At 54.9% G+C, this 21,949-nt stretch overlaps 2 protein-coding genes across 2 annotated transcripts in view; one reads left to right on the forward strand and one right to left on the reverse strand.

Annotated features, from left to right (window-relative positions):
- Positions 1 to 2,559: 2,559 nt before the first annotated feature.
- On the forward strand, positions 2,560 to 6,614 carry SPHK1 (sphingosine kinase 1). The gene is made up of 4 exons (XM_015646143.3): positions 2,560 to 4,136; positions 4,412 to 4,506; positions 4,707 to 4,822; positions 5,339 to 6,614. Exons 1-4 carry the CDS (start codon positions 4,094 to 4,096, stop codon positions 6,111 to 6,113), a joined length of 1,029 nt encoding a protein of 342 aa, XP_015501629.1. The 5' UTR covers positions 2,560 to 4,093; the 3' UTR covers positions 6,114 to 6,614.
- A 1,711-nt stretch (positions 6,615 to 8,325) lies between these two features.
- UBE2O (ubiquitin conjugating enzyme E2 O) overlaps positions 8,326 to 21,949 on the reverse strand; it is a 61,589-nt gene continuing 47,965 nt past the window's right edge. Inside the window, exons 11-18 of the mRNA XM_015646009.3 lie at positions 21,186 to 21,298; positions 20,000 to 20,125; positions 18,920 to 19,009; positions 15,980 to 16,637; positions 14,993 to 15,129; positions 14,290 to 14,493; positions 13,559 to 13,616; positions 8,326 to 12,119 (exon numbers count right to left, since the gene is read on the reverse strand). Coding sequence (XP_015501495.1) covers positions 11,365 to 12,119; positions 13,559 to 13,616; positions 14,290 to 14,493; positions 14,993 to 15,129; positions 15,980 to 16,637; positions 18,920 to 19,009; positions 20,000 to 20,125; positions 21,186 to 21,298 — 2,141 coding nt within the window. The 3' untranslated portion in view covers positions 8,326 to 11,364. The remainder of the gene's footprint in view (positions 12,120 to 13,558; positions 13,617 to 14,289; positions 14,494 to 14,992; positions 15,130 to 15,979; positions 16,638 to 18,919; positions 19,010 to 19,999; positions 20,126 to 21,185; positions 21,299 to 21,949) is intronic.

A 21,949-nucleotide genomic window follows, 5' to 3' on the forward strand; every position in this document is an offset into this window, starting at 1 on the left:
CGGGGTCGCTCCGCCGCCGGGCCGGCTGTGCCCCAGCACCGGGCCCTGCGCGCTGTCGCGTTCCGGGGGCACGGGGGGGACACAGACGGGGATGAGCCGCGCCCCCGTGGGGTCAGTAGGACACCCCCATTCCCCCACCCTTCCGCCAGTCTGGGGGGGGACAGGGACATCCCTGCTCGCAGCCCCAGGCAGGGGTTGGCTGTTTCTCTCCCCTTTCACCCTTAATTTGAAGGGGCAGCAGGGACGTGGTCACACTGTGGGGGCCCTTTGCACCCCTCCTCCCCCCCATTGCTACCGTTCGATAACTCCAAAGCTCCAAAGGGCAGCATGATCCAAGGAAGAAAAAGTAATCATTGCTGACGCAGGCAGGACGGGAGCCAGGCACTGTCCCCAGCAGGTCCCATCCATCACTTGGGATTTGGGGACAGGCAGATCCCCCCAGGACCCCCGCGGTCCAGCGGGATCCCAGGGCAGCCTGGCAGGGTTTGTCTTTGTGATCCTGCTCCCCTCGGGAGCTGACAGTGTCTGGAGGGGGAGGGTCCTGCTCGGGGGCCGCGTCCCCCAGCTCCCACAGGCAGGGCAGGGTGTGCTGGCAGATAGTTGAACATCTGAGCAGAGATTCAATTATATGCACTACTTCATTTATTTGGCTGTCCAGTCGCTCTGATCAGACTTGGAAATTAAGAGGCATGCGGTTAGAGGGATCCTGTCAAATCACATTTAGCCCAGCTCTTCCTTGCTTGGATTTTAAAATGCAGCTCTTTTTTTTACATGACCTGCAGCTACAAAACAACTTTCTGTCTCTCTTCCTAAAGAATTACAAAAAAATCCAGTGGAATGGGGTGAGGGCAGAACCAGTTCCCCAGCTCTATTTCCAGCCTGAACTCTGCAGTTGGAAGTCTCCAAGCACTTTCCACCCTTCGCCCTGTGAGCAGGCGGTGCGAGGGTGCCGGGGCAGGAGCAGCTGGTTCCATGCAGGGCCCTCAGGGGAGCAGGGGGGAAAGAAGATGGGAGAAGGCAGTGCAGAATTTTGCAGTCACTCTTCTTGCTGAGGGTCATCAGGATTTGCAATCCTCCTCCCTCAGTTTGGCTCAGAGCTAAAAATGCCCCTCGTCCACACCCTGCGTTCGCACGTGCCGGCAGAGAGGCCTGTGCGGGACTGATAAGGCCACGCTGGGAAGCTGTGGTGAGTCCTGTCACCCTGTCCCCATGGGGAGGGGACCTGGGGAGCCACCAGAGATCCCATCCTGGTGCTGTTGCAGCTCCAGCATCCTCTGGGATGAAAGCCCTGCGGAATGCTGCAGGAGGGATTAAGGGATGATTCCCCCTCCTCGCTTCACCCCAAGGGATAAACAGAAATTCCCTTAGAAGCTGATAACCCCAAAGCTGGGGGTGCCTGCAGCATGTCCCAAACTGCAGCTATCCAGGAGGGAACAAACTTCCCCCTGGCTTGTGTCCCAGAAGGGAAATCCAGCCCCAGGAAGCTCAGCCCCAGCCTTACTCTGCCTGGCACTCTTGCTCCTTGTGCCCAGAGAGTTTCCAAAAGGATGCAGGGATGCAATGGTGTGGCTTGGGCTGAAGACAGAGGAGCTGTGGCAGTGTGGTCCCAGCCTGAGCACAGCCAGGACACATCACATGTGAGGATGTGGGCAGAGGGAGTGGAGCAGAGTTTGTGGCAGCAGCTGGAGCCCCTTCCTCCTGCTGACTCAGATTCTGCTCTACTCAGCATTTGAGGCTGAAAGTGACCACACTGTGCTGGGAAGTGGAATATTTCTGGGATGCCAGGGACTGACCGGTGTTGTGCAACAGGAAGGGTTGGATGGGTCAGGATGCTGCTGAAATCTGTCTCCCTGTGCATCAGCACTGCTGGGCTCCAGCTCTGATCCAGCACCCTCCAGTTCCACCCCAGGGCTGGGCCTGGTGCTGCTGGTGTCACCAGTCCCACACTGGCATCACTCCTGTCACTACTCACAGCCTGGTACCAGCAATCTTTCCCTTGAGAGGGACTCGTGGCATCCCTCTGTGCCCTGAGCAGGGTTTGATTTTCCCCTCCAGCCAAGGAGCTTGAGGTCCCAGCCTTTCCCTGCTGCCCAGAGGAGGCCACAGGGCAGCACTCGCATGTCCAGGCAGGATTTTTTGGCAAGACTCAGTTGCAGCATCATGTGTGTGCGAGAAACAATGTGTCTGGTTAACACTGCAGGGTTAAAAACTGCATTTAGGCTTTTGAAGTGTCTTTGGCTTTTGCTTTTCAATATCCAGGACTGGAGGGGGGAAAGAGAGAGAAAAGCCCCCCAGAGAGAAAGCAGCTGGGGCTTGGGCTCAAACCCTGCGTGGGCGCTTGTCTGCATTTGCTTGCAGGGGATTTAGTGCCTGTGGGGACCAGGGAAGCTGCGAAGGGCTGGGAGCAGGGTCAGCACAGCCCTGGGGTTGCTTTTTGTTATTCGTGACCCAAGCTGGAGTGGCCTCTGCTCTGGGTGCTTCAGTGCTTTCCCCGAGAGCAGCTGGCCCCTTTGTGTCTGGAAGCCACTGATAAGGGGCTGGGGAGGGTGGTGGTGGGGGAGTCACTGGCTCTGGGCAGCAGTGGGGACAACCAGCTTGGAGCCAGTGCCTGGAGCCAGCCTGGAGCCAGGCTCAGCCCTGGGGCTCTCACAGGCAGATCTTTGTTGTGGACTTGGTGGCAGGTCCCAAGCAGCTGGCAAGGGGACAAGGAGGTGTCCTGGAGGGTGACAGCGCTGCTGGGTCATCCATGGGGCCAGGAAATAATGCTGGTGATGATGAAGTCAGCAGAGCTCTGTGTGCTCCCAGAGCTGGGACCTGCGTGGAGATGGGATGCTCCAGTCCCACCTCCCTCCAGGCAGCTTGTGGAGCTCGTGGCCATGACTGGTGTGATGCTGGATGTCACCCAGGGGAAGTGACACATGTGGTGTCCTCCACAGTCCCATGTTCACCTCTCCCCACCACTGTCCCCACTGCTGGTGGCAGGAGGGGTTTAGCTGGAGAACCCCAGCTCATGTGTTCAAACAAATCACTGCATGTGTGCAAATGAGGTGGGGGCACCAGCAGCGCCAGGGGGGCTGTGAGGGGATTCCTGTCCCAGGACAGTGCTGGGAAAGGCCTCTGCTGTGCTGACTCAGCAACTCTTCCTGCTGAGTCAGCAGGTGCAGCCTCACATTGGGCCCATGTGCTGGGGTGGGCACCCACACCCCCCTGGGCCCAGCTCAGGGGGTGCAGAGCTGATGGGAACATCCCCAAAAACCCCAAAATGGGCTCCTCCCTGCAGAGCCAGGGATCTCCAGAGGCACTGGGGCAGCCTGAGGCCACTGCCCCTCCTCACCTCGGGGCTTGGGGTGCTCAGCAGCACCCGGGGTTCCTGCCCTCTTCCTCATCCCCGTGCCTCCCTCAAAGGACAACTCAGTGGCCTCCCCCTGTCCCCCTGCATGGGGACCCCTGGGCTTGGGGAAGGAGAGGCTGGAAGCAACTGGGGAGGCAGAGGGATGGGACCCCTGCCAGGCTTGTAATTACAGCCCTGCCCAGGCCCTCGCAGGCGAAACCTGAGCCCCGTGGGGAGCAGGGGAAGCAGGAGCGTCCGTCTGCCAGCACAACTGTCTGTCCTGGCCCTGCTCCATCTGGGTGGATGCAGGGAACTGGGACCTGGAGCTCTCATTTCCCCACTCTGGTAAGGCTGGAGTGCTGCAGGGCTACATCCTGGGTGTGAACATCTCTGCTGATTGTGAGGGAGCTCAAAGGAGTCCCTGCAGGCCCCTGTGTCCTGTCTGTGCCACCTCCCCAGCATTCCCAGCAGGGACCCTCCCATCCCTGCTCACCATCGCTGCCTCTGGGTAGGGATGAAGCTCAGGGAGCTTGTGAGGATGGGGAAGGGCCTGTTCCCCTTCTCGTTTTGGTTTTGGCAAATGCTGCCCTGGCTGGCAAAGCCCTTCCAGGGCAGGGCCATGACCCAGCACCCTGAGCCCCCTGTTCCTCCCCAGGTGACAGCTATGGGGTGCTGCCCCGGCCCTGCCACGCGCTGGTGCTGCTGAATCCACAGAGCGGCTCTGGCCGTGCCCTTGATGACTTCCAGGCAGTGGTGCAGCCCATGCTGGCCGAGGCAGACATTGCCACCACTGTCTTCGTCACCGGTGAGTCCATGAACAGCTCCTCCTCCTCCTCCCTTCCCTAGGATCCTACCTGAGCCCTGCCACATGAGGAGGGATTGGTTCCTCCAAGGGCTTCTGACTCTGCATCAGCACAGCTCTGGGTCCTACAGGATGTTGCACTTGAGGAGTGACTACCTTGCCTCCTGCATCCCTGGCTGGGGTCACCATCTGGGGCTGGGGTCACTGTCTGGGGGTGGCAGCAGGAAGGGCAGAGGGATGGAGGGTGATGCTCCAAATCTCTCCTCTTTCCCCAACAGAAAGACCCCACCACGCGCACGAGAAGGTGCGAGATGAGGACCTGTCGCAGTGGGACACATTGGTGGTCATGTCTGGGGACGGGCTGCTCTTTGAGGTGAGGGGCACCTCGGGGCTGGGCAGGTGCTGGGAGAAGGGGGTGTCTGGGGCAGGAGCCAAGCTCTGAGTCACAAAGTCACCAGGGAATGGCAAAGGAGAGATGGACCAGGCTTGGAGCGAAGCAGCCATCACCTCTGTCCTGCCCTGGGCAGGGGCTGCTGCGTTCCTCGGGTACCACAGGCTCCTTCATCCCCACAGGTGGTGAATGGGCTGATGGAGCGTCCAGACTGGAAGGAGGCCATGAAGAAGCCGCTGTGCATTCTGCCAGGAGGTTCTGGGAATGCCCTGGCTGCCTCTATCAACTACTATGCAGGGTGAGTCCCAGCCCCATGGGACATCCACTGCCCCCCTGCAGGGCTGCACTGGAACCAGGCGAGGATGAGGGAAGAGAAAGGCTCTGTGAGGCTCCAGCCCAGGGAAGGGTGATGGGATGCCCAGGGGTGCCTGGCAGGGTCCTCACTCCCCACAGGCTGGTGCAGCACAACCCCAGCTGTGAGCAAGGGATTAATCCCTGTGTATCCTACTCCCCTCACTCCCTTTCTCTTCTCTGGGCTCAAAGACCAGTAAAAAGGCCGGTAAAGCTTTAACCCAAAGGATCCACCCCAGACACAGCCAATCCCATGCTGGGGGGGACCAGGATTGCCCTGGTCTTTCAAGAACTGGTTTATCCCTCCCATTCCCAGCAAAACTACTCCCAGGAGCTCCTGAGGGACACTGTCACCCAGCTGGGACATGTCCCAGCCATGACACAAGGGTGAGGTCTGCAGTTGGATGCCGGGGCAGCAGGAGGGGTCCCTGAGCTCCAAACTCACCCTCTCCATCCCTCACAGCTACGACCACGTCGCCAAGAAAAAGCTGCTGACAAACTGCACCTTCATCCTGTGCAAGGGGCTGTACACGCAGATGGACCTGGTGTCGCTGAGCACGGCCTCGGGCAAGCGCTTCTTCTCCTTCCTGGGCTTTGGCTGGGGCTTCATCTCGGACGTGGACATCGACAGCGAGAAGTACCGCTGGCTGGGCAGCGCCCGCTTCACCCTGGGCACCCTGCAGTGCCTGGCCAAGCTCAGGGTGTACCAGGGCCGCCTGTCCTACCTGCCCATGGCCGCGGAGCAGGGCAGCTCCCCGGCAGCCCGGGACCCCCCCGCGCCCGTCACCAATGGCCACATCCCGCAGCCGGCGGGGACGGAGGCGCCCGGGCCCCTGCCCCCCGACTCGCTGCTGGTGCCGCTGGGCCAGCCCGTGCCGGCGCACTGGACTGTGGTCCCCGAGGAGGAGTTTGTCCTGGTCTACGCCATCTACCAGTCCCACCTGGGCACCAACCTGCTGATGGCACCGGCGGCCCGGCTGCACGACGGCTGCATCCACCTCTTCTACATGAAGGCCGGCATCAGCCGCGTGACGCTGCTGAAGCTCTTCCTGGCCATGTCCAGGGGGACCCACCTGGACTTGAACTGTCCCCACCTGTGCTACGTCCCCGTCCGGGCGTTCCGCCTGGAGCCGCGGGTGGCCGCGGGCATCATGACAGTGGATGGGGAGGCTCTGGCCTGCGAGCCCGTGCAGGGCCAGGTCCATGCCCGCCTCTGCCGCGTCCTCAGCGGCTCCTGAGCTCCCCGTTCGCCCTCCCTGCAGCGCTGAGCTGCCGGCACGGCCCGGCGCGAGGGTGGCAGAGCCTTCCTCCCACTCAGGAACCCCCTCCTTCCATAGCAATAGGTCTTGGGGGGGCGTGGGGCTCATCCCCTCGCCTGCCCCCACGCTTAGCTTTACCCCTTTGGGGCAGCTACCAGTGCTGTTCCAAAAATGAGCCACAAGCCCCATCAGGTACTCGGTGCCGGCGAGATGCCACCGTGGTTTATCCTGGTACGAGGTCCCGGCCCCCAGGCGGCTGCGCCGGCACAGCCCCGTCCCCTCCCCGGCTCGGACGCACACGGTGGCATTGCTGTGTCCCTGCCCCGGAGCCAGTGCCACCCCCAGGGTGGGTCAGGACCAATAGCTCTAATACAAAATAAACCGACTTTTTAAAGAATGTTTCTACCCGAAGCTTCCTGTAGAAGCGGAGTTTATTCTTGTGAGAAATGCAAAATAAATATCTAGCGTTTGCAAAAAATATCCTTCCTGGGTTTTTGAATCCTGGCTCACGGCTGCTGAGGATTGGCAGGACAGGTTTAGCTCAGCGCTGCAGCCTTTTGCTCCCTGACATCCTGGGGCCAGGAGCAGCACGGAGCGAGGGGCCCCGGAGATGCTCCCAGGGGAGATGCTGAGGATGCAGGACATGGAGCATTGCTGCCACCACCCAGCCCCGGTTTTGGGGGGCAGCGGTGGCTCCGTGCTCCGCCTCATGCTGGGGCTGATCGTATCCAGGGAGCTCAGCCCTGCAGTGACACTTGGGGACATCCTGGGGAAAGTTCGGTGCCTCTGAGCGACAGCAGGGAAGGACTCAGGGAAGAGGTTCAAGGTGGGGTCGCTGAAGCTGAGTGGTTTGGCTTTGTGTCTGCAGCAGGGGCCCTTTGGGGGGGCTCTTGCATCCCATTTCTCGGGCTGTGCGGGGCCAGCTGGAGCCCTGCTGCAGGTCCCTGCCCTAGGGCTTGCCTGGGGGGGATTACTCAGCCTCTTTGGTATAAAATTGCAGTAATTAAACCTCATTTTCAGCGCTCAAGTACAAAGCAGAAGAGTAAACAGCGGTGGCTGTTTGCATTTATTCAACTGCAAACTATGCAATTAGGACGGCAGATCCGGGAAAGAAGAGCTCGATTGTCCTCCCCCCATGGCCTCACTTGCTCATGGAGAGGAGCCCTGTCTCTGAGCCAGCAGGGCAGGCCGCAGCTGGGAACCACCTCCCAAAATAAAGTTAATTCCCCCGTGGCATCGGGCCAGGTGTTAAAACAGGCTGAGCAATAACTCTCTAACCCTGCTGAGCTGCTGAAGGGAGAGCCCACGGCAGGGGATGCGCTCGGAGCTGTCGCTGTCTCTGTCCAGGGACGCGGCTCAGCAGAGCGGAGCTGTTCAGGCTCCTCTCTCCATCCCGTGTGGCTCTCAGCAGCAGCAGAGTGGCCGGGATCGCCCTTGCCCTCCCTCTCCCGGGTTTCTGCCATCACCCATCTGCTTCCAAAACCTCCGACCCTGCTCCAGCACAGCCCCCCGCTCCCGGCACCGAGGGAGGGGGTCTGCTGTGAATAACTCCAGCACACCGAGACACTGCCCGTGCCGTGCACCTCGAGCTGCTCCTGCAGGCTGAGGGGGAGCAGGGAGGGCCCCCAGAGGGACAAAATGTAAGTCAGGACTCCCGACTCCACATCACTGCTCCAGATTTCAGCAGCACCCGGCAGGGGCGGGACGCCCTTGGCCCCCAGCGGCCGGGACACGGCTGTGCCCAACCTCATCCATCACACACTTACCTGTGCACAGGTGAGGAGCAGGGCAGGGCAGAGCTCCAGGGGCCTACCAGGCTGGGGGGGGGCTCCAAAAGGGTTCTTTTTGCCTGAGTCTGGCCGTGATGACCGGGGCTGCTGGAAGCCGTGCTGGGGCACACAGCTGAGCCCACCTGCAAGCCCCAAGCAGCAGCAGGGACCACAGAAAACAAAAACCTCCAGCCTGACAGATGCCCACTGTAAATCAGGGTCTTGGGGAACGGTTTCTAGACAGCCACAGTGGCAGTTCCTCCCTGCCAGACCTGCCTGGATCCCTCTGGACTCGCCGACCTTGGCTCCAGCCAGCAGGACCCTGTCCAGCCCCGAGGCTGGCGCAGGGATGCGCCCCAGAGGGGCAAGTGCCAGAAGCGTGGCGGGGGTGGTGGGGGAAAGAAAGAGACAACTCGCAGAACTACTCACAGAGGCAAAATTTAATGGCAAGTCATCTTCCCTCCTTTATTACACCTTGGTTAGCCAAACAAAAAAAAAAATCTGCAGGTAAAAAAAGTTTTAATGGTCACACAGCACTTTATACATATAAGCAACCAAGCATCCACATCTGCACGTGAACAACACACCTCTAAGCATGGCCTCAAGTCGGGTTTTTTTTTTAATTCATTAAATACTGTACAGAATCAAGGCTACAAACTGATTTTGTAATGCTTCTTCCCCCTCCCCAGCACTTAAAACAGTTACAGGCTGCTCTCATTTGTACATCACACAGTCGTGTAGCCAGTTTTAAGGCTAACAATATGCATCATGCTTTGGCTTTTTTTGTGTGTTTTTAATTTTTTTTTTAAGGTTTTAGCCTTTTAGATTTTGTTACCCTTAAATATTACATACATACACAAAAAATTACATAGCTGCAGTGTGCTCACCACCAACTTCATCACCCAGGAGCTTCACATTATCAAAAGCTTTAGAAAATTTGTAAACCTCTGTGCACGCTTGGGTTTGGGACAGTTGCAGAGAGCGAGCGGTGCCTGGGGGAGCAGTGTCCCCTTCCAGCACAACATCCACCTCCTCCAAGGGAGCCCAGCCTGTGCAAAAGCTCTTGTGTAGGATCAGAGACCTTTTGGGCAAAGGGGAGGACATGGTGCCTGCCTGGCCCCTGCCCTGTGAGATGAGAGCTGTAGAGTAAAGGAGGGGGAAAGGGGAACCCTACAGCTCCTCCACCCCCAGTGGGTTTCTCCCTCCCTCCCTCTGTCACTGGTCCTGTGGGTCTAGGGGCAGCACAGCCCAGCTCTGGGGACAGAGGGTGTCAGTGTCTGGCTCACTAAGCGTGTCTGTGCCTGGAATCAGCCTCTGTGCCTGTTCTTCCCCTGCCCTGGAGCAGTGGCCTCACCCCTTGCCCACGCTTGCTCCCAGCCCTCTGAGACACTCCCGTGCTCCGCTCAGAGGGATCCATTCCCTCCTGAGCGTGGCCATGTTACAGCTCCAGCTCGCTCTGCTCTGCCCATGGCTCCCAGCCCTTCTCTGCACCCCCAAGTCTGCCCAACTTCCCACCTGCCAGGCAGGGAGGGCTCCTGCAGCAGGGCTGGAGCTGCTGCACACATCATCACCCACAGAGCGGTGTCTGGAGAGCTCTGGAGCCCAGGTCTTCATCACAGCCAAGCCCTGCATCCTCTGGAGCACCAGAAGAAGGACGTGTCTTCCAAAATCCTAATGCTGGATGGGGACATGAGAAGGGCTTTGTGCAGCCAGCCCCTGGCTCAGGAGCATCATGGGGGCAGCAGGAAAGCACCTGGGGCAGGGAGAGGGTGTGTGGACTTGGGCTGGTGGGTGCAGCCATTGGTGCTTCTGGAAGCAAAAAGCACTGTGCCAATGTGCTGGGATTCTCTTGCTGTTCTCCTTTTCTACTTGCAGCCATACTGAGCAAGAACAGAGAGCTTTGGCTTCATCCTTACCTCTGGCAGAGCCATCTGCTCAGCCTGACTCCTCCCTGGGAAGCCTGGCACCACTGGCTCCCTGTGCAGCTGGAAGGACTCTCGCTGACAGAGTGTGCTCCCCGTGGATGCTACGTGGGTGCCTCTCCAATGCCTGAGCACTGGGCAAAGGCAGCAGGGCTGGAGTGGGACCACCCAGCTCCAAGTGAAGGTGTGTGCAGACAGAACCTGAGGCCCCAGGAAGGGGACTTGACCAGGGGCCTCTGGCCAGTCACTGCTTCAAAGTGCTCACAGTCAGCAGCTCAGGCTGTGAAACACAGGCTGCCCTCACCAGGTGTTTCCCAGAGCATCCAGCAGTGCCATGGCTGGGATTAGGGATGGGAAGTGCTGTGCCCACAGTGCTGCTGGCCTCAGCCAGGCCACCATGGGAAACAGCAGGCAAGGGAAGGAGCTGATAGCAGCCCAAACCAGCGCTGCTGTAACAACGCAGGAACCGACACAAGCTGGTGCTGCCACAACAGGGCCTCGCCCTGACACGGCTTTCCTGGGTTGACCCTGGCTCCCAGAGCTCCTGAACACCCGAGTACAGCTGGATGAGGGAGCAGCAGCCATGCCAGGTTCATCCAGATCTACAACAGGCCCCAGGATCACTCGCTGCTGCCTGCCCGGGTGAGGCTGGGATCCAGGGTGGGTGTAGTGCTGTGTGACAGCCGGGATGGCTGGGAACAAAAGACTGATACCTAAGCAAGTAACGAGGGCAATACCCTGAATCCCATGTACTTCTAGAAGACAGGCATGCATGGTGGGGAAGGGGAAGTTTGCCTCACTCTGGAGAAAAAGAAGTGGGGATGGCTAGACTTGCCTCCAGGAGACTGACCTGGAAGTTGCAGAACTGGATGGAAAGTCTGCAGCACTCCCAGGGCAGCACAAGCGCCAGTGCAGAGCTCTGGCCCTGCCTACCAACCCTGACTGGAAGAACCTTGTAGCTATGGGTAAACAACTAAGACTAGAGCAACTCTGTATGGTGCAGACAACTCCAATGCAAACACAATCCAATGTCTAAGTACAGATAAGCTGGGGTAGACTTCATAGAACCTGTGGGAATGCAGAGAAAAATAAAAGACTGGGAGGGCATTGCCCTTCATTTCCAGAAACTACAGCAATCCCTTCTCCTGGCTGGAACCCCACCAGAACAACCTGCTGGGTGTAGCGCTGGGTAGGAAGAGTCCTTGTGTGGAAAGGTGCCCCAAGATGAAAGTGCAGAGGGAACGTGGCTGCAAGACTGCTTCTGTGCAGGTCTCAAATCTTACCATTGCAGGGTCAAACTTGCAAGAAGAGCACGTACATGGGACAGGGGGAAGGAAGAGGGGTTGGGGGAAAAGAGTTATTCATGCTTAAACAACCTTCCCTCAGAGGAGCAATCAGGCCTAGCACCTTCTTTGGAACAAACCAAGCTGAGGAAGAAAAGCTGGAAGGAGAAGCCAGTTGATCGGTAACAGCATTTGCCAATTTACTTTTTGCTGCTTTCCCTTCTCCCCTGCACCTGCCTGTCCCTAACCTGATGGTTTATTTGTCCTCTGTCCACTCCGGGATGTTGGCCCCTGCTAAGGCAGCCCGGTACTGCTGCAAGACACCGCGGATGCTTTTAATGAACCCCTTGGACAAAGGGAAGAGGGGAAATCCAATATCGGGGTAACCGCTCTTCTCCGGCAGGAAACTCCTGTAGCTCTTTCTCCTTTTCTTTGGTTTCACACTGGGCTGCGAGGCAGAGTCCTGGGCAGCCTTCCCCTCGTCCGTTCGGTCTCTGGCCAGGTCCCCCCTGGCTTGGCCTGTGCTCTCCGAGTCTGAGTACTGTTGGAGGTCGCCGGCGTTGGGCGTCGTGGTCGGGAACTCCGACTCGTCCAGCTCCTCCTTCCCGTCCAGCGCCGAGTCGGACAGCTCGGCACCCCCGCCCTGCTCCGAGCTGCACTCTGCCAGCGCCCCCGCCGTGTCCCCGGGGCTCTCGGCCAGGCTGCCACCGTCGCACAGGAGGGAGGCAGAATCCGCCCCGTTGGCCTGTTCGTGGCTGCGCTCCACCAGCTCGTTGGTCTCCAGCCAGGACTCGATGCGGGACACCAGGCGCCAGCCGTTGCAGCGGAAATGCTCCCGGATCTCGTGCTCGAAGACCTCCACGGGCCGGCGCAGCAGCTGCATCATGGACTGCACCACGCGGATCAGCGTCATCTCGTTGTAGCAGCGGCTGTTCTCGTAGCCCTCCTGCAGCCCCCGGTCGCTGTCGAAGCCTGCCTCGTTGTAGTAGGGCTCGTTCACCAGGATGAGACCTGCCGGGAGAACGGGAGACACAGGGGTTAAATCGCCATCCCCTGGCAGCCCACACGTGCCAAGAGGGTAAAGATCAAGGCTCAAGCACAGGCAAGGCTGAGCCCCCAGAACCTGCAGGAGGCAAAGGACTGGTGTTGCAAGGGGAGCGGTGTTACGTGATGGGGACATCAGACTTTGCAGGGAGTGGCATCCACGTTCCTTGGCTGGCAAGAACAGCCCTCTGCCAGCACAATGCAGAGGGCACACAACAGCAGAAGAGGTCAAAAGGGCAGGAAGGGAGAGGTTTCACGGCTCCTTTCACTTCCCTCCTGCAAAAAACCCCTGCAAACAACAACAAAAGCTTTTTTCCCCCCCCTTCCTCCTCTTAATCAGAACAAAGGAAAGGCTGGACTGCAGCAACAGGCTTTGAGCTGGCCAGGTTGGTCTATCCAACAGTGTTATTAGACAGTGCAGTTCTGAGGCACTGAAGACTGTGACAAGTCACCTTTACCATGAATTCTCCTGCTTACTTCTGGTCTAATGAAATTACAGGTATGTAGCAACATCATCAGCACTGCCAGGCTGCTGGCAGCCTGCCAGAAGTTGCATTAAAGCTGGGGACATGATGAGTCTCTCTCAAAACCCAGGCAGCAGGAGAGAAGATTTTCCCCTAACACCAAGTTGCTCTGGTAAAACATTTAGTATTTCATTTTCTAAATTTGGATCCTTGGCTTTGGAAACAAGAAAAGGCTTTTATAGTGGTGTCCTTCTCCCACAAGAGGATACAGGTGAACTGTGGAAGTTCAGAGGAGCAGGAGTTCCAGTCAGAAGGAACACTTGCTTTGTGTCAAAGGTTTCTCATCACATGCTTGAGCTCCTTGCACAGAAAGTCATCCATGAGGAAGTTATGTGGTTTAGTCTGTCTGCTCCCAATCTGGATAGGGCAGAGCAAAGCCCCATGGCAGGAAGCCCTGAGGCTCGTCTAGGCACACCCCTGATTATTCTCTGCTTTGGTAGGAGCATAAACAGCAGCATCATGTGCAAAACATGCCCCAGGTAGGATGGGTGGGTGACTCAGTGGGGATAAAAAAAGTCCAGTCAAATTGGCCCAGTTTAGCAACTTGAGCTAACTTTGGTAACAGGCTGAGGACACAATGGTTCACCTCTGTCAGCTCAGAGTAACAAGCAGACAACTCTGTGTTTGGCTGCTGCAGTAAGAAGAAGGGAAAGCATTGTGTCAGAGCCCTGGGATGCAGCCAGAACTCTGGGCATAGGAAAGCTGGCACCTGCTTCCACTGCTCAAGCAGAGAGAAGGACACTGCTTTGTCCAGCAAGGTGAGAGCAAAAGGCAGCACTAACCCAACTGGGGTGGCAGATCCCAATTGTGTGCCCCCCATAAGCCAACATCCCTTCCTCCCTCTGCCTTTTTGTGCCCCACAGGCTTGGCAGGAGCATTTACCTTGAATGGAGATGAGTACTTGAAGGAGACTGGATTTACTGGTCCACCGTTCCGTCCCCTGAAATGCACACACAAATATGTTAAAGGGCTGAAGCACCATCAGTTTGTTCTGTGACTATTGTCAGATGAAGTGAGGCCCCAGTTGTTCTGCATTCCTGTTGCTGATATCCTGTGGCTCACGGCAGGAACAGGACTCCACGAGCACGTGATGTGCTGGTGTCCCATCTCAACAACACATCTCTCCGTTATTTTTTTACCAGCACCACACCCCCTCAGGCTAGTTCTGTCTGGAACTGTGTAACCTTACACACCAGCCATCAGTTCCAACCCCTCCCCAGCTGCCCTGTTCTGCTCAGAATGTATTTCCCTGGCTCTGTTTATTCCAAGTCTCCAGCTGGACTTTGTACTATGCTACATGATTTGCCCACAGTGTGGAAGACAGAGCCATAACCCATAGCACACCCCATGCTGGTGCTGGCATCTCTACTGTGGCTGGATTGACCACAGACTTCTCATTGAGGAGAGACAGCTGAGCCAAATACAGACCCAGAAAAAGCCAAACTATGCCAATTATCTGCTCCAGACACCTAAACCAGAGCCCAAAGCCCCATCCAGCCCAGTTCAAGCACCACCCAAGAGCAGAAGTCACCCGAGTCTGGTAGGAGTGCCTTGTTTCGAAAGCAGCCCAGCACAGCCCCTGCTCCGCAGGGACAGATGGATGATGGCATTACCTTGCCTATCCAGGTCCCCAGGAGGCTGACACACACTTTGCCATTGTCGTACAGGTTGGGATTCAGTCTCCCACTGCACTGGGAGAGGTAGCGGAAGAGAGGCGGGACAGCGGGGTAGATGTTGGGGAGCTGGATGTCGAAGAGGAAGAGGCCATCTTCATAGGGTGTGCGTGTGGGCCCTTTGATAAGTGCTGAGAAGAGATCCTGTGGGGAGAGGCAGGAGGTCAGGCACTGGGAAACACCCTCTTACCCTGGCAGAGCTGTATTTACACAGAGGGAGTGGGGATGTGATTGACTCGGCCCTTTCAAGTGTCAGCTCAAACAGCACATCTCAGGGCACCTTCCCCTGCCAGAAGTTGCAGCCTGAGAGCAAAGTGAACCTTTGCATCTGAAACAGGGCTTTGAGGAGGGCAAAAAATCCCAAACTTGTTCCCTGCTGACACAGCCCCTTGCTGGCTGCCTGCCTGTCTTCCCACTCAGCACCCAGAACAGGCTCCCTGCAATCAGCAGCTCCTTTTTTTGCCACCCTGACTTGGGGAATGCAAAAGCAGCCATTTTGGGTAATTACAGCCCTGTTTCACATGCTGCACACATTCCTGCAGCTCTAATGCACAGGATTAGGGCTAAGCAGGGAATTCCAAAGACAGGGATCTGGATGCTGAGCCCAGCACCACCACAGAGGCATCTGAGAGCAGGCACTTGCCATTCGATCCTCAAAGGTTTTCACCATGATGCCATCAGGCAGGGAGGTGGCCAGCAGAGCCATCTCTTTCCGCACGGTGCTAAAGAACTTCTTGGCTTCTGGAGGCTGGAATTCCATTTTCTTAAAGGCATGGGAATCTGTGGGACAAGGAAGACAACTGAATTACAGCCTGCCTTTGGAAACTGCCACAGGTTCCTCATGAAGGCAAATCTACCCATGTGTAATATGCATCATGTAGAAGAGAGGAGTTAACCTGCTTTGGTGCTGAGCCAGGAGCCAGGAGAGATTATTTCCCACACAGTACAGCAACCACAACCTGCATCTCCTGTTCTCACTGTCCCCTATGGCCCAGCAAGGAGCCTTGTCCCACAGTTGGGCCAATCCATGGCCCTTTCTCTGCCAAACCTAAGCACAGCTCCCCACTTTCTCTTGCCTACATCTGCAGCTTCACAACAGTTTGGCCACCTTTCCCTCCCAGGTCTGGCCTGGCTGCCTCATGAGCACCTTGGGCTCCACTGTCACCAATGTTGCACACAGTTTTTTTATTTCTGGCTACTAACATTGGTGCCAGTGAATAAGGATGCTCACTCACCATGGACACCTAGGACAAGAACACCAGCTGGTTTTGCTTTCCTTCTCAACCAATTCAGCCCTGAAAAAAGAGCCTGAACAAACCCTGCAACCTGCAAGGAAATGTCTGCAGTGGAAAGCAACTGATGTCTGCAGCCCTCCAACATTAGTCACCACCCTGGCAAAGAGGGAAGCTTTCTGAGCCTTGGGAAGGTGCAAGAGTGCCTAGAGATGCTATCTAAAAGCCATGCTTAGGTCCCAGAACACAATGTGCTACAGAAGTTGGATTAATTTCTCCTCTCCAGTTAATAAGCTATGAAAAGGACTAAGAAGAAGAAAGGATACAGAATCCAAAAAGTTTCAGGCAAAGGTTTTGGATAAAGGACAGCAGTGAAGGACCGAGTATCCCACACTCACCTGGAGCATACTCCAACACAGAGAACACTTCTCCCTTGGCACTGGTGAAGGTGACTCCAGGCTTCCCTCCACTCTGCTGGCAGAGCACTGGTGTCTCACTGGGCCACTCTGACCTCACTGGTGTCTGTGCCTCTGCTTTTTCTTCCTTCTTCTCTGTCTCTACCATGGCTTCCATCTTTTCCTCCTCAGCAATAGCCACATTATCCAAGGTCTTCTTTAGATTTTCCTGCAGTTTTTTAATATCGTCCAAGAACTTCTTCTCCCGAGTGGGTTTTTCCAGTTCCACAGTTGGGGAGGTGGGAGAGCCAGTCAGCAGCTGCTCCACAGTCATATTTTTCAGGCTTTCCAGGATCTTGATGGCCTCCTTTAGTTCCCGGAAGCTCTTTGGGGCTCCATCCTTGCCAGCTTTCTCTGTAGCAACATCTGCAACTGCCATAGCCACAGCTCCCTGGACCTGTTCTTCTACTTTTTTCACCTCCTCTGCTGCTGGTTCCTCAGGCTCAAAGTCCTCAATTTTTGGGTGGTCATCTTCCATGAGGCCATTATCTGTCTCCCAGCTGTCACTTTCATCCTCCCACTCTGAGGATGCCCCACTGGTGCTGCCGTCAACAGAATCATAGTCTGACTCCTCAATTTCTGATTCAATATTATACAAGTGCTGAAGAAGAGCAGAGTTACATGAGACTTAGGCTGAAGCAGTTTTAGTTGTTTTTAAAAGTATGTTATGAAAAAGGAGTTTCCATTTGGAATTGTTTGGGCTGCTTAAACCCATTCCATCTATGCTGGCAGAGATTGTGAAACCACACAGCCCCATCCTCCACTTTTCCAACTAAGGCATTGGGGGTAAAATTAGGGCAAGTTCTAGATGGGCTGCAATCCTCCCAGAGTCTGGGATCCAGCCCTGGAGTGCAGGCAGGTGCACCACAGCTACCTGGATACCCCAGGGCTTCAGAACACAGAGCTCAGAAGGTATTTGGTATCATGTAAGGAGTTGGTATTTCTGGTCCTGCTTCTGCACCAGCAACTGTGTTGGCACAGAGCCCTGGTTTGGCTGCCTCCACATTCTGTCCTTCCACAGACAATGCTGGAACCAGGAACACATTCCCATAGCAGCTCTCCTCTCCTGTGGCACACAATACTTGCCGACAGAGCCTTGCTAGGCTGCTTTAGCTGTTGTGTGTGGCTACTGCTTAAAATTCAGCTGGGACAATGGAACCTCACCCAAGTTGCTGAATAAGCTCTTACATAAAATGTTCTCTTCCCTCTCACTACTGGAAGCTGAACACATGCCCACTCCATCCAGCCTTGCCTCCTACAACTTGCTTTTGCACATGCTATGTCTCAGGAGGTCCCTCTGCAGAGGTTTACAGATCTCCTCCAGCTTTAAACACCAACAAAGAACCAGGGGAGCAAGCCCTTTACAGGGCTGTGTTTGCAGTTACAGAATGGGAGCATTTTATCCACAAGCTTCTGACACTTGAGTGATAGCCCAAGAATCCTCTTAATCTTGCAAGATATGACCCCAGAGGCTAAAACACAGGGACCCTCAGTCATCTTGTCAAAGCCTTCAACTGAACCAGCATTGTTGAGCCAGTCCTGTGCCACCCAGAGACAGGCAGCCAGCAGAGGTTAGCTGGGTTCAACACAAGTGACTGCAGGCAGGAAAAGCCATCAAAACTCACTGCCCTCAAAGCTAATCCAAATCTGAGTTGGAAAGTTAATTAGCCTGTTATGCCATCTTTATTTTTAGAGCTGTGAAAAAGCACCCAGACAGCTCGTCTCTGGGCACATGGTCAGGCATTGATAAATCATGGTTTTACCAACTGATAAAATTCATGCTCCTGACATTTCCCTAACTTCCATAATTACGCAGAGGAGCAGAATCGAAGGGACTGGCGTGACACAGCAGGAGCTGCTGCAGAGCCCCGGCACCGCAGTGTGAGAACAGCCCTTTGTGGAGCACGCATCAGACCTCTGATTGTGCCTGTGATCCAAGCACATGTGACAACAGGGGGAAGGGAGACAGCAGCCTGCTTTGTACGCCCCAGTCCACTGCCATAGTGCAGGCATTGACTATTCTACTGTAATTAATGCAGAGCTGCTTGGTTTAAAAAGGAATCTTGCTCAAGTACTCTGTACTTGCTAAGGCATCTCTGCAGTGGAGGCAGTGGTTGCTCTGCCAGTGACAGAATGGGACTCTACAGATGTAGGTTGTTTTGTATCTTTAGGCTGTCTGCCTTCATTCCAGGCAACAAGGAGAGAAGACATGGGATGAAACTGTATGGGGAGCAGCAAGTATGAGTACAAGACAGTACAACAAAAGCCTTAAAAGAACCCCAGACAAATCAGCAGGGTGCAGTGGATTAGCAGTGTGGCTGCATCTGTATTTTTCAGCTTGCACTCAACCCTTTCCCTCCCTGCCCTGGGATAAGATTTGAGTCTGATCCCTAGGTTAGCTAAGGTGACAAACTGTGGCTCAGGCCCAGCTTCTGGAGGAGTTTCTTTAGCTGAAAACCCCACTATTGTGGCATTTCACAATCATCTTTCAGCAGTGCCCTGGTTGGGCAATGCACTAACCCAGGCTCCAGTCAGGACTGATGATCCCTGAGCTCCGTAAAGCACCAGGTGCTGGAGGCCAGGAGCAAGGCTGTGGGCAGAGCTGGGAGCATGCACTGGACTTGTGAAGGCAAAAAGAGCCTGTCCAGGCTTTCCTAATTACTAGATTAGAGAGCAGTTATGAGCAACTAGTTGCCCAAACCTCCTGACGAAAGTATTTTCCTGTGCTAACAGAATTGGGAAGCCACCCTATCACATGGGACTGCACCAATCAACAGAGCAAGAGTCCCTTACCCAGTGAATCTCTACACACAGGATTTAAATCCAAGTCTTGCCACTCAGCTAAGAATTACAGTGATATTGGGAGCTGGAACAGGACCTCACCTGAGGCAGAATGATAGTCTTGGAATTGTCAGCCCACACCACTTCCACCTTACTGCTCACATCCACACGAGCCACTTGTCCAACTGAAGGCTGTGGAGACAAGAGAGGTTTGTCAGTCCCTTTTCTTCCCCAGGCACTTCAGAGCAGGAAGGATTTGAGAAACATTCCCCAGCTGGAGGAACCACCTAGAGCAACACCTGCATCGTACATACAGATACTGCACAACTCTGTCACGGAGCTGGGGAGAACTCCTGTCCCCAAGGAGCAGGAAGGCTGGTCTGGCAGGAGATCCTGTTCTTTGACAGGACCAGTGGCCTTTCAGTGCCAACAAGGGACAGGATCCTCCATGGAATGGGGGTGCCCTCTAGTGGGGTGCCCTCAGCCCCCCAACACCCAGCACCAGGAGCTCTCCAGAGAACACAAGCACGAACAGACAAGCCACAGTTGTGCAGGCAAGGAGCACCTAGCCCTGCAGCAGGTTATTTAGGTCAGCTGAGCAGGCTGGGATGTGTTTCGTGCTGTAAGAGCTACACTACACCTTTTAACACTTTAGGGCAGCAGGCTCAAAAGCTGGAGATCTCTCCAGGGGTGTTTTCTCTACAATATAAATTGTTTCTTCTTTCCCCAAGGAGATCAATCAGCTCAACAAAATTAACATGAACATAGCTCAGTTGCCATAGCTGAACCCCAGCCTTCTGCTGCCAAGTGAAACCGGTTTCATGACAAATCCATCTTCATGGTTGCTCAGGAGCCCACAGAATATCTTTTTATTACAAGTTACTCTGAAATCCTAAGCAAGAGTTTTATGAAAAGCCCTCAGGCATATGTTCAGTTCTTGTCTCATCTTCACTCTTGCTCTGCTGCAGACTGTCATCAAGGTCAAAGGACTCCAAGGTTTCATCTCCACCAGACAGAGATCTGATGGGCTACTCATAAGAGCAGGGGACACCAATACAAAATCAGGCAGGCTAGGGAATTCAGGATGCCCATGTGGGATCTAAAGCCTTCCTGTCAACTTTTCCAAGTGTCTCCACCAACACCTGGTGACAATGTGATCACACCACTGTGCCCAGGACCCACCTCATCCTCCTTGGCCGTGGCTCCGTCGGAGTTGCCGATGCGGATGACGATGTCGGTGGTGCGGAAGCGAAAGTCCGGGTGATCGGCGATGTCGTACACGCTCACATCCTCCTCCTCCCCGATCAGCTGCACCGACACACAGTGCAGCACATCAGCCCCACGAGGCTGCACTGACCCCCAGAACACTTCAGCACTCCAAAGCACTTTGTGTTTTATTCTGTCCCTTTTCAGCTGCTCCAACAGCCTGCAAGGGGCTGCTGCTGTCCCTCTTTGTCACCTCAACCAGTAGTGTGTGAATCAACAATGAAAGGAAGCAGATATTCTGTCTCAACTGTTCACCCTCATTTTTACCTCAGGGTCCATGTCACCACGACAAGGAGACGTGCAACCACAGTGTTTTATTCCCTTCTGAACACCCAGATTTCTCAAAGCAGCTCACTGAGGCCCAAAGGGTGAGAGTTTACTTTTGAAATTAACTAAGGCAACAGAAAGCATTTGACAAAAAAACATGTCATTTAATGGGAAACATTTGATTTCTCCTGGAGAAAGAGAGCTAGGGGCTCACAAATTATGAGAAATAAGTGGAGCACAACCCCAGGCCAGACTCATGCTCTGCTTCTGCATGTGAAGGGCCCGTGTCAGTTATGACAATGTGGTCTGGCAGGCTAGGACAAAGCAGTGTCAAGGTCCCCTCTCATCTCCAACTAGACTGCAGTCTATCAAGGCTCTGGAAAATACAGCATTCCTACAAATCTCAACAAAAAGGTATTTGGGTAACTATGGGCAATAGTACCTGGCAAAGGCAAGCACAACGATTTGCTATAGACTGTTTCTCTTTCTATGAACCATGCAAAGACATGGGGATGAAAAATTCTTACAGTGAACACAAGTAATCAATTGTCTGTGACAACTTCAGCAAAAATCTTCATCCATACCAGAGCCTGATGATACCATAGTATGTAAATTACCTGCCTGGTCTTTGCTACCTCACAGGCATCTACAAATATGAAGTGACATCACCTCCAGCTAAGTCTCTCAGGCCCATAAGCACTGTTCCCTTCCTCAAGGACACACAATCAATGCAGAGCTGATTTCCAGGGTTATCTGTGTTTATCTGTGAGGCTTGTGTTATTTTGTGGCTGCTTTCTCCTAGCTGGTTGCAGCAGGCACTGACTCCTGCACTTACCTCCACATCATCTCCGCTGGGTTTCAGCTTGAACCACTTCACCACACAGGTACGGCCGATGTGGTCCCCAGACTGCACCACTCCATACAACCCAGGGTCCTGGGAGCTCTGAGCTTTTGGTCACAATGGTAGGGAAGAAAACAGACAAATCAGGCAAAGGAGCACAGACTTTGCTCAGTGACTGAGGCTGTCAGCTCCTGGGCTCTCATGGCTGAAGCCATCCACTTGTGAATGGCATGAGGAAAAACACTTCTTCCTACACAATGAAAATTGTTGCCAAACTAGAATGGTAGAGCTGGAGCTGACGGGTAACTTTAGTTTCCACAGACTACATGTAACCCAGAAGACCTGTCAGACTATTACTCATCAGAAATGGCCACATAAAACAGCCTCTATTTATTCTCAGCCAGCTTTCCTGCTTCCCAACCTGAGTGTCTTCTGGTCCCCACTGCTGACGGTCTACCCTTGCTAGAAAAGGGGCTGAGACCCAGATGGCATCATCAATATTTTGTATCAAAAAGCTGTAAGACTCCTTGAACTTGTCCCATGTTCATCACCAATTGGTTTGGTGAAGAAAAGGGATTCAAAAAGATGCCTCTGGATCCCAAAACGTGAGGGTCATGATAGATCAGCCATAGAGAGAAAACAGCCAGAGGTAAGCTGTTTGTTTCTCCTCTCACTCTGGGACAAAGCTCTAAACTGTTGGCCCTTTCAAGGTGAGCAACACCCCTGCTCCGCAGAAATACTGAAAATCCTAGTTTGGC

This window comes from Parus major, chromosome 18 (genome assembly GCF_001522545.3).
Source record: "Parus major isolate Abel chromosome 18, Parus_major1.1, whole genome shotgun sequence".
Classification (NCBI taxonomy): domain Eukaryota; kingdom Metazoa; phylum Chordata; class Aves; order Passeriformes; family Paridae; genus Parus; species Parus major.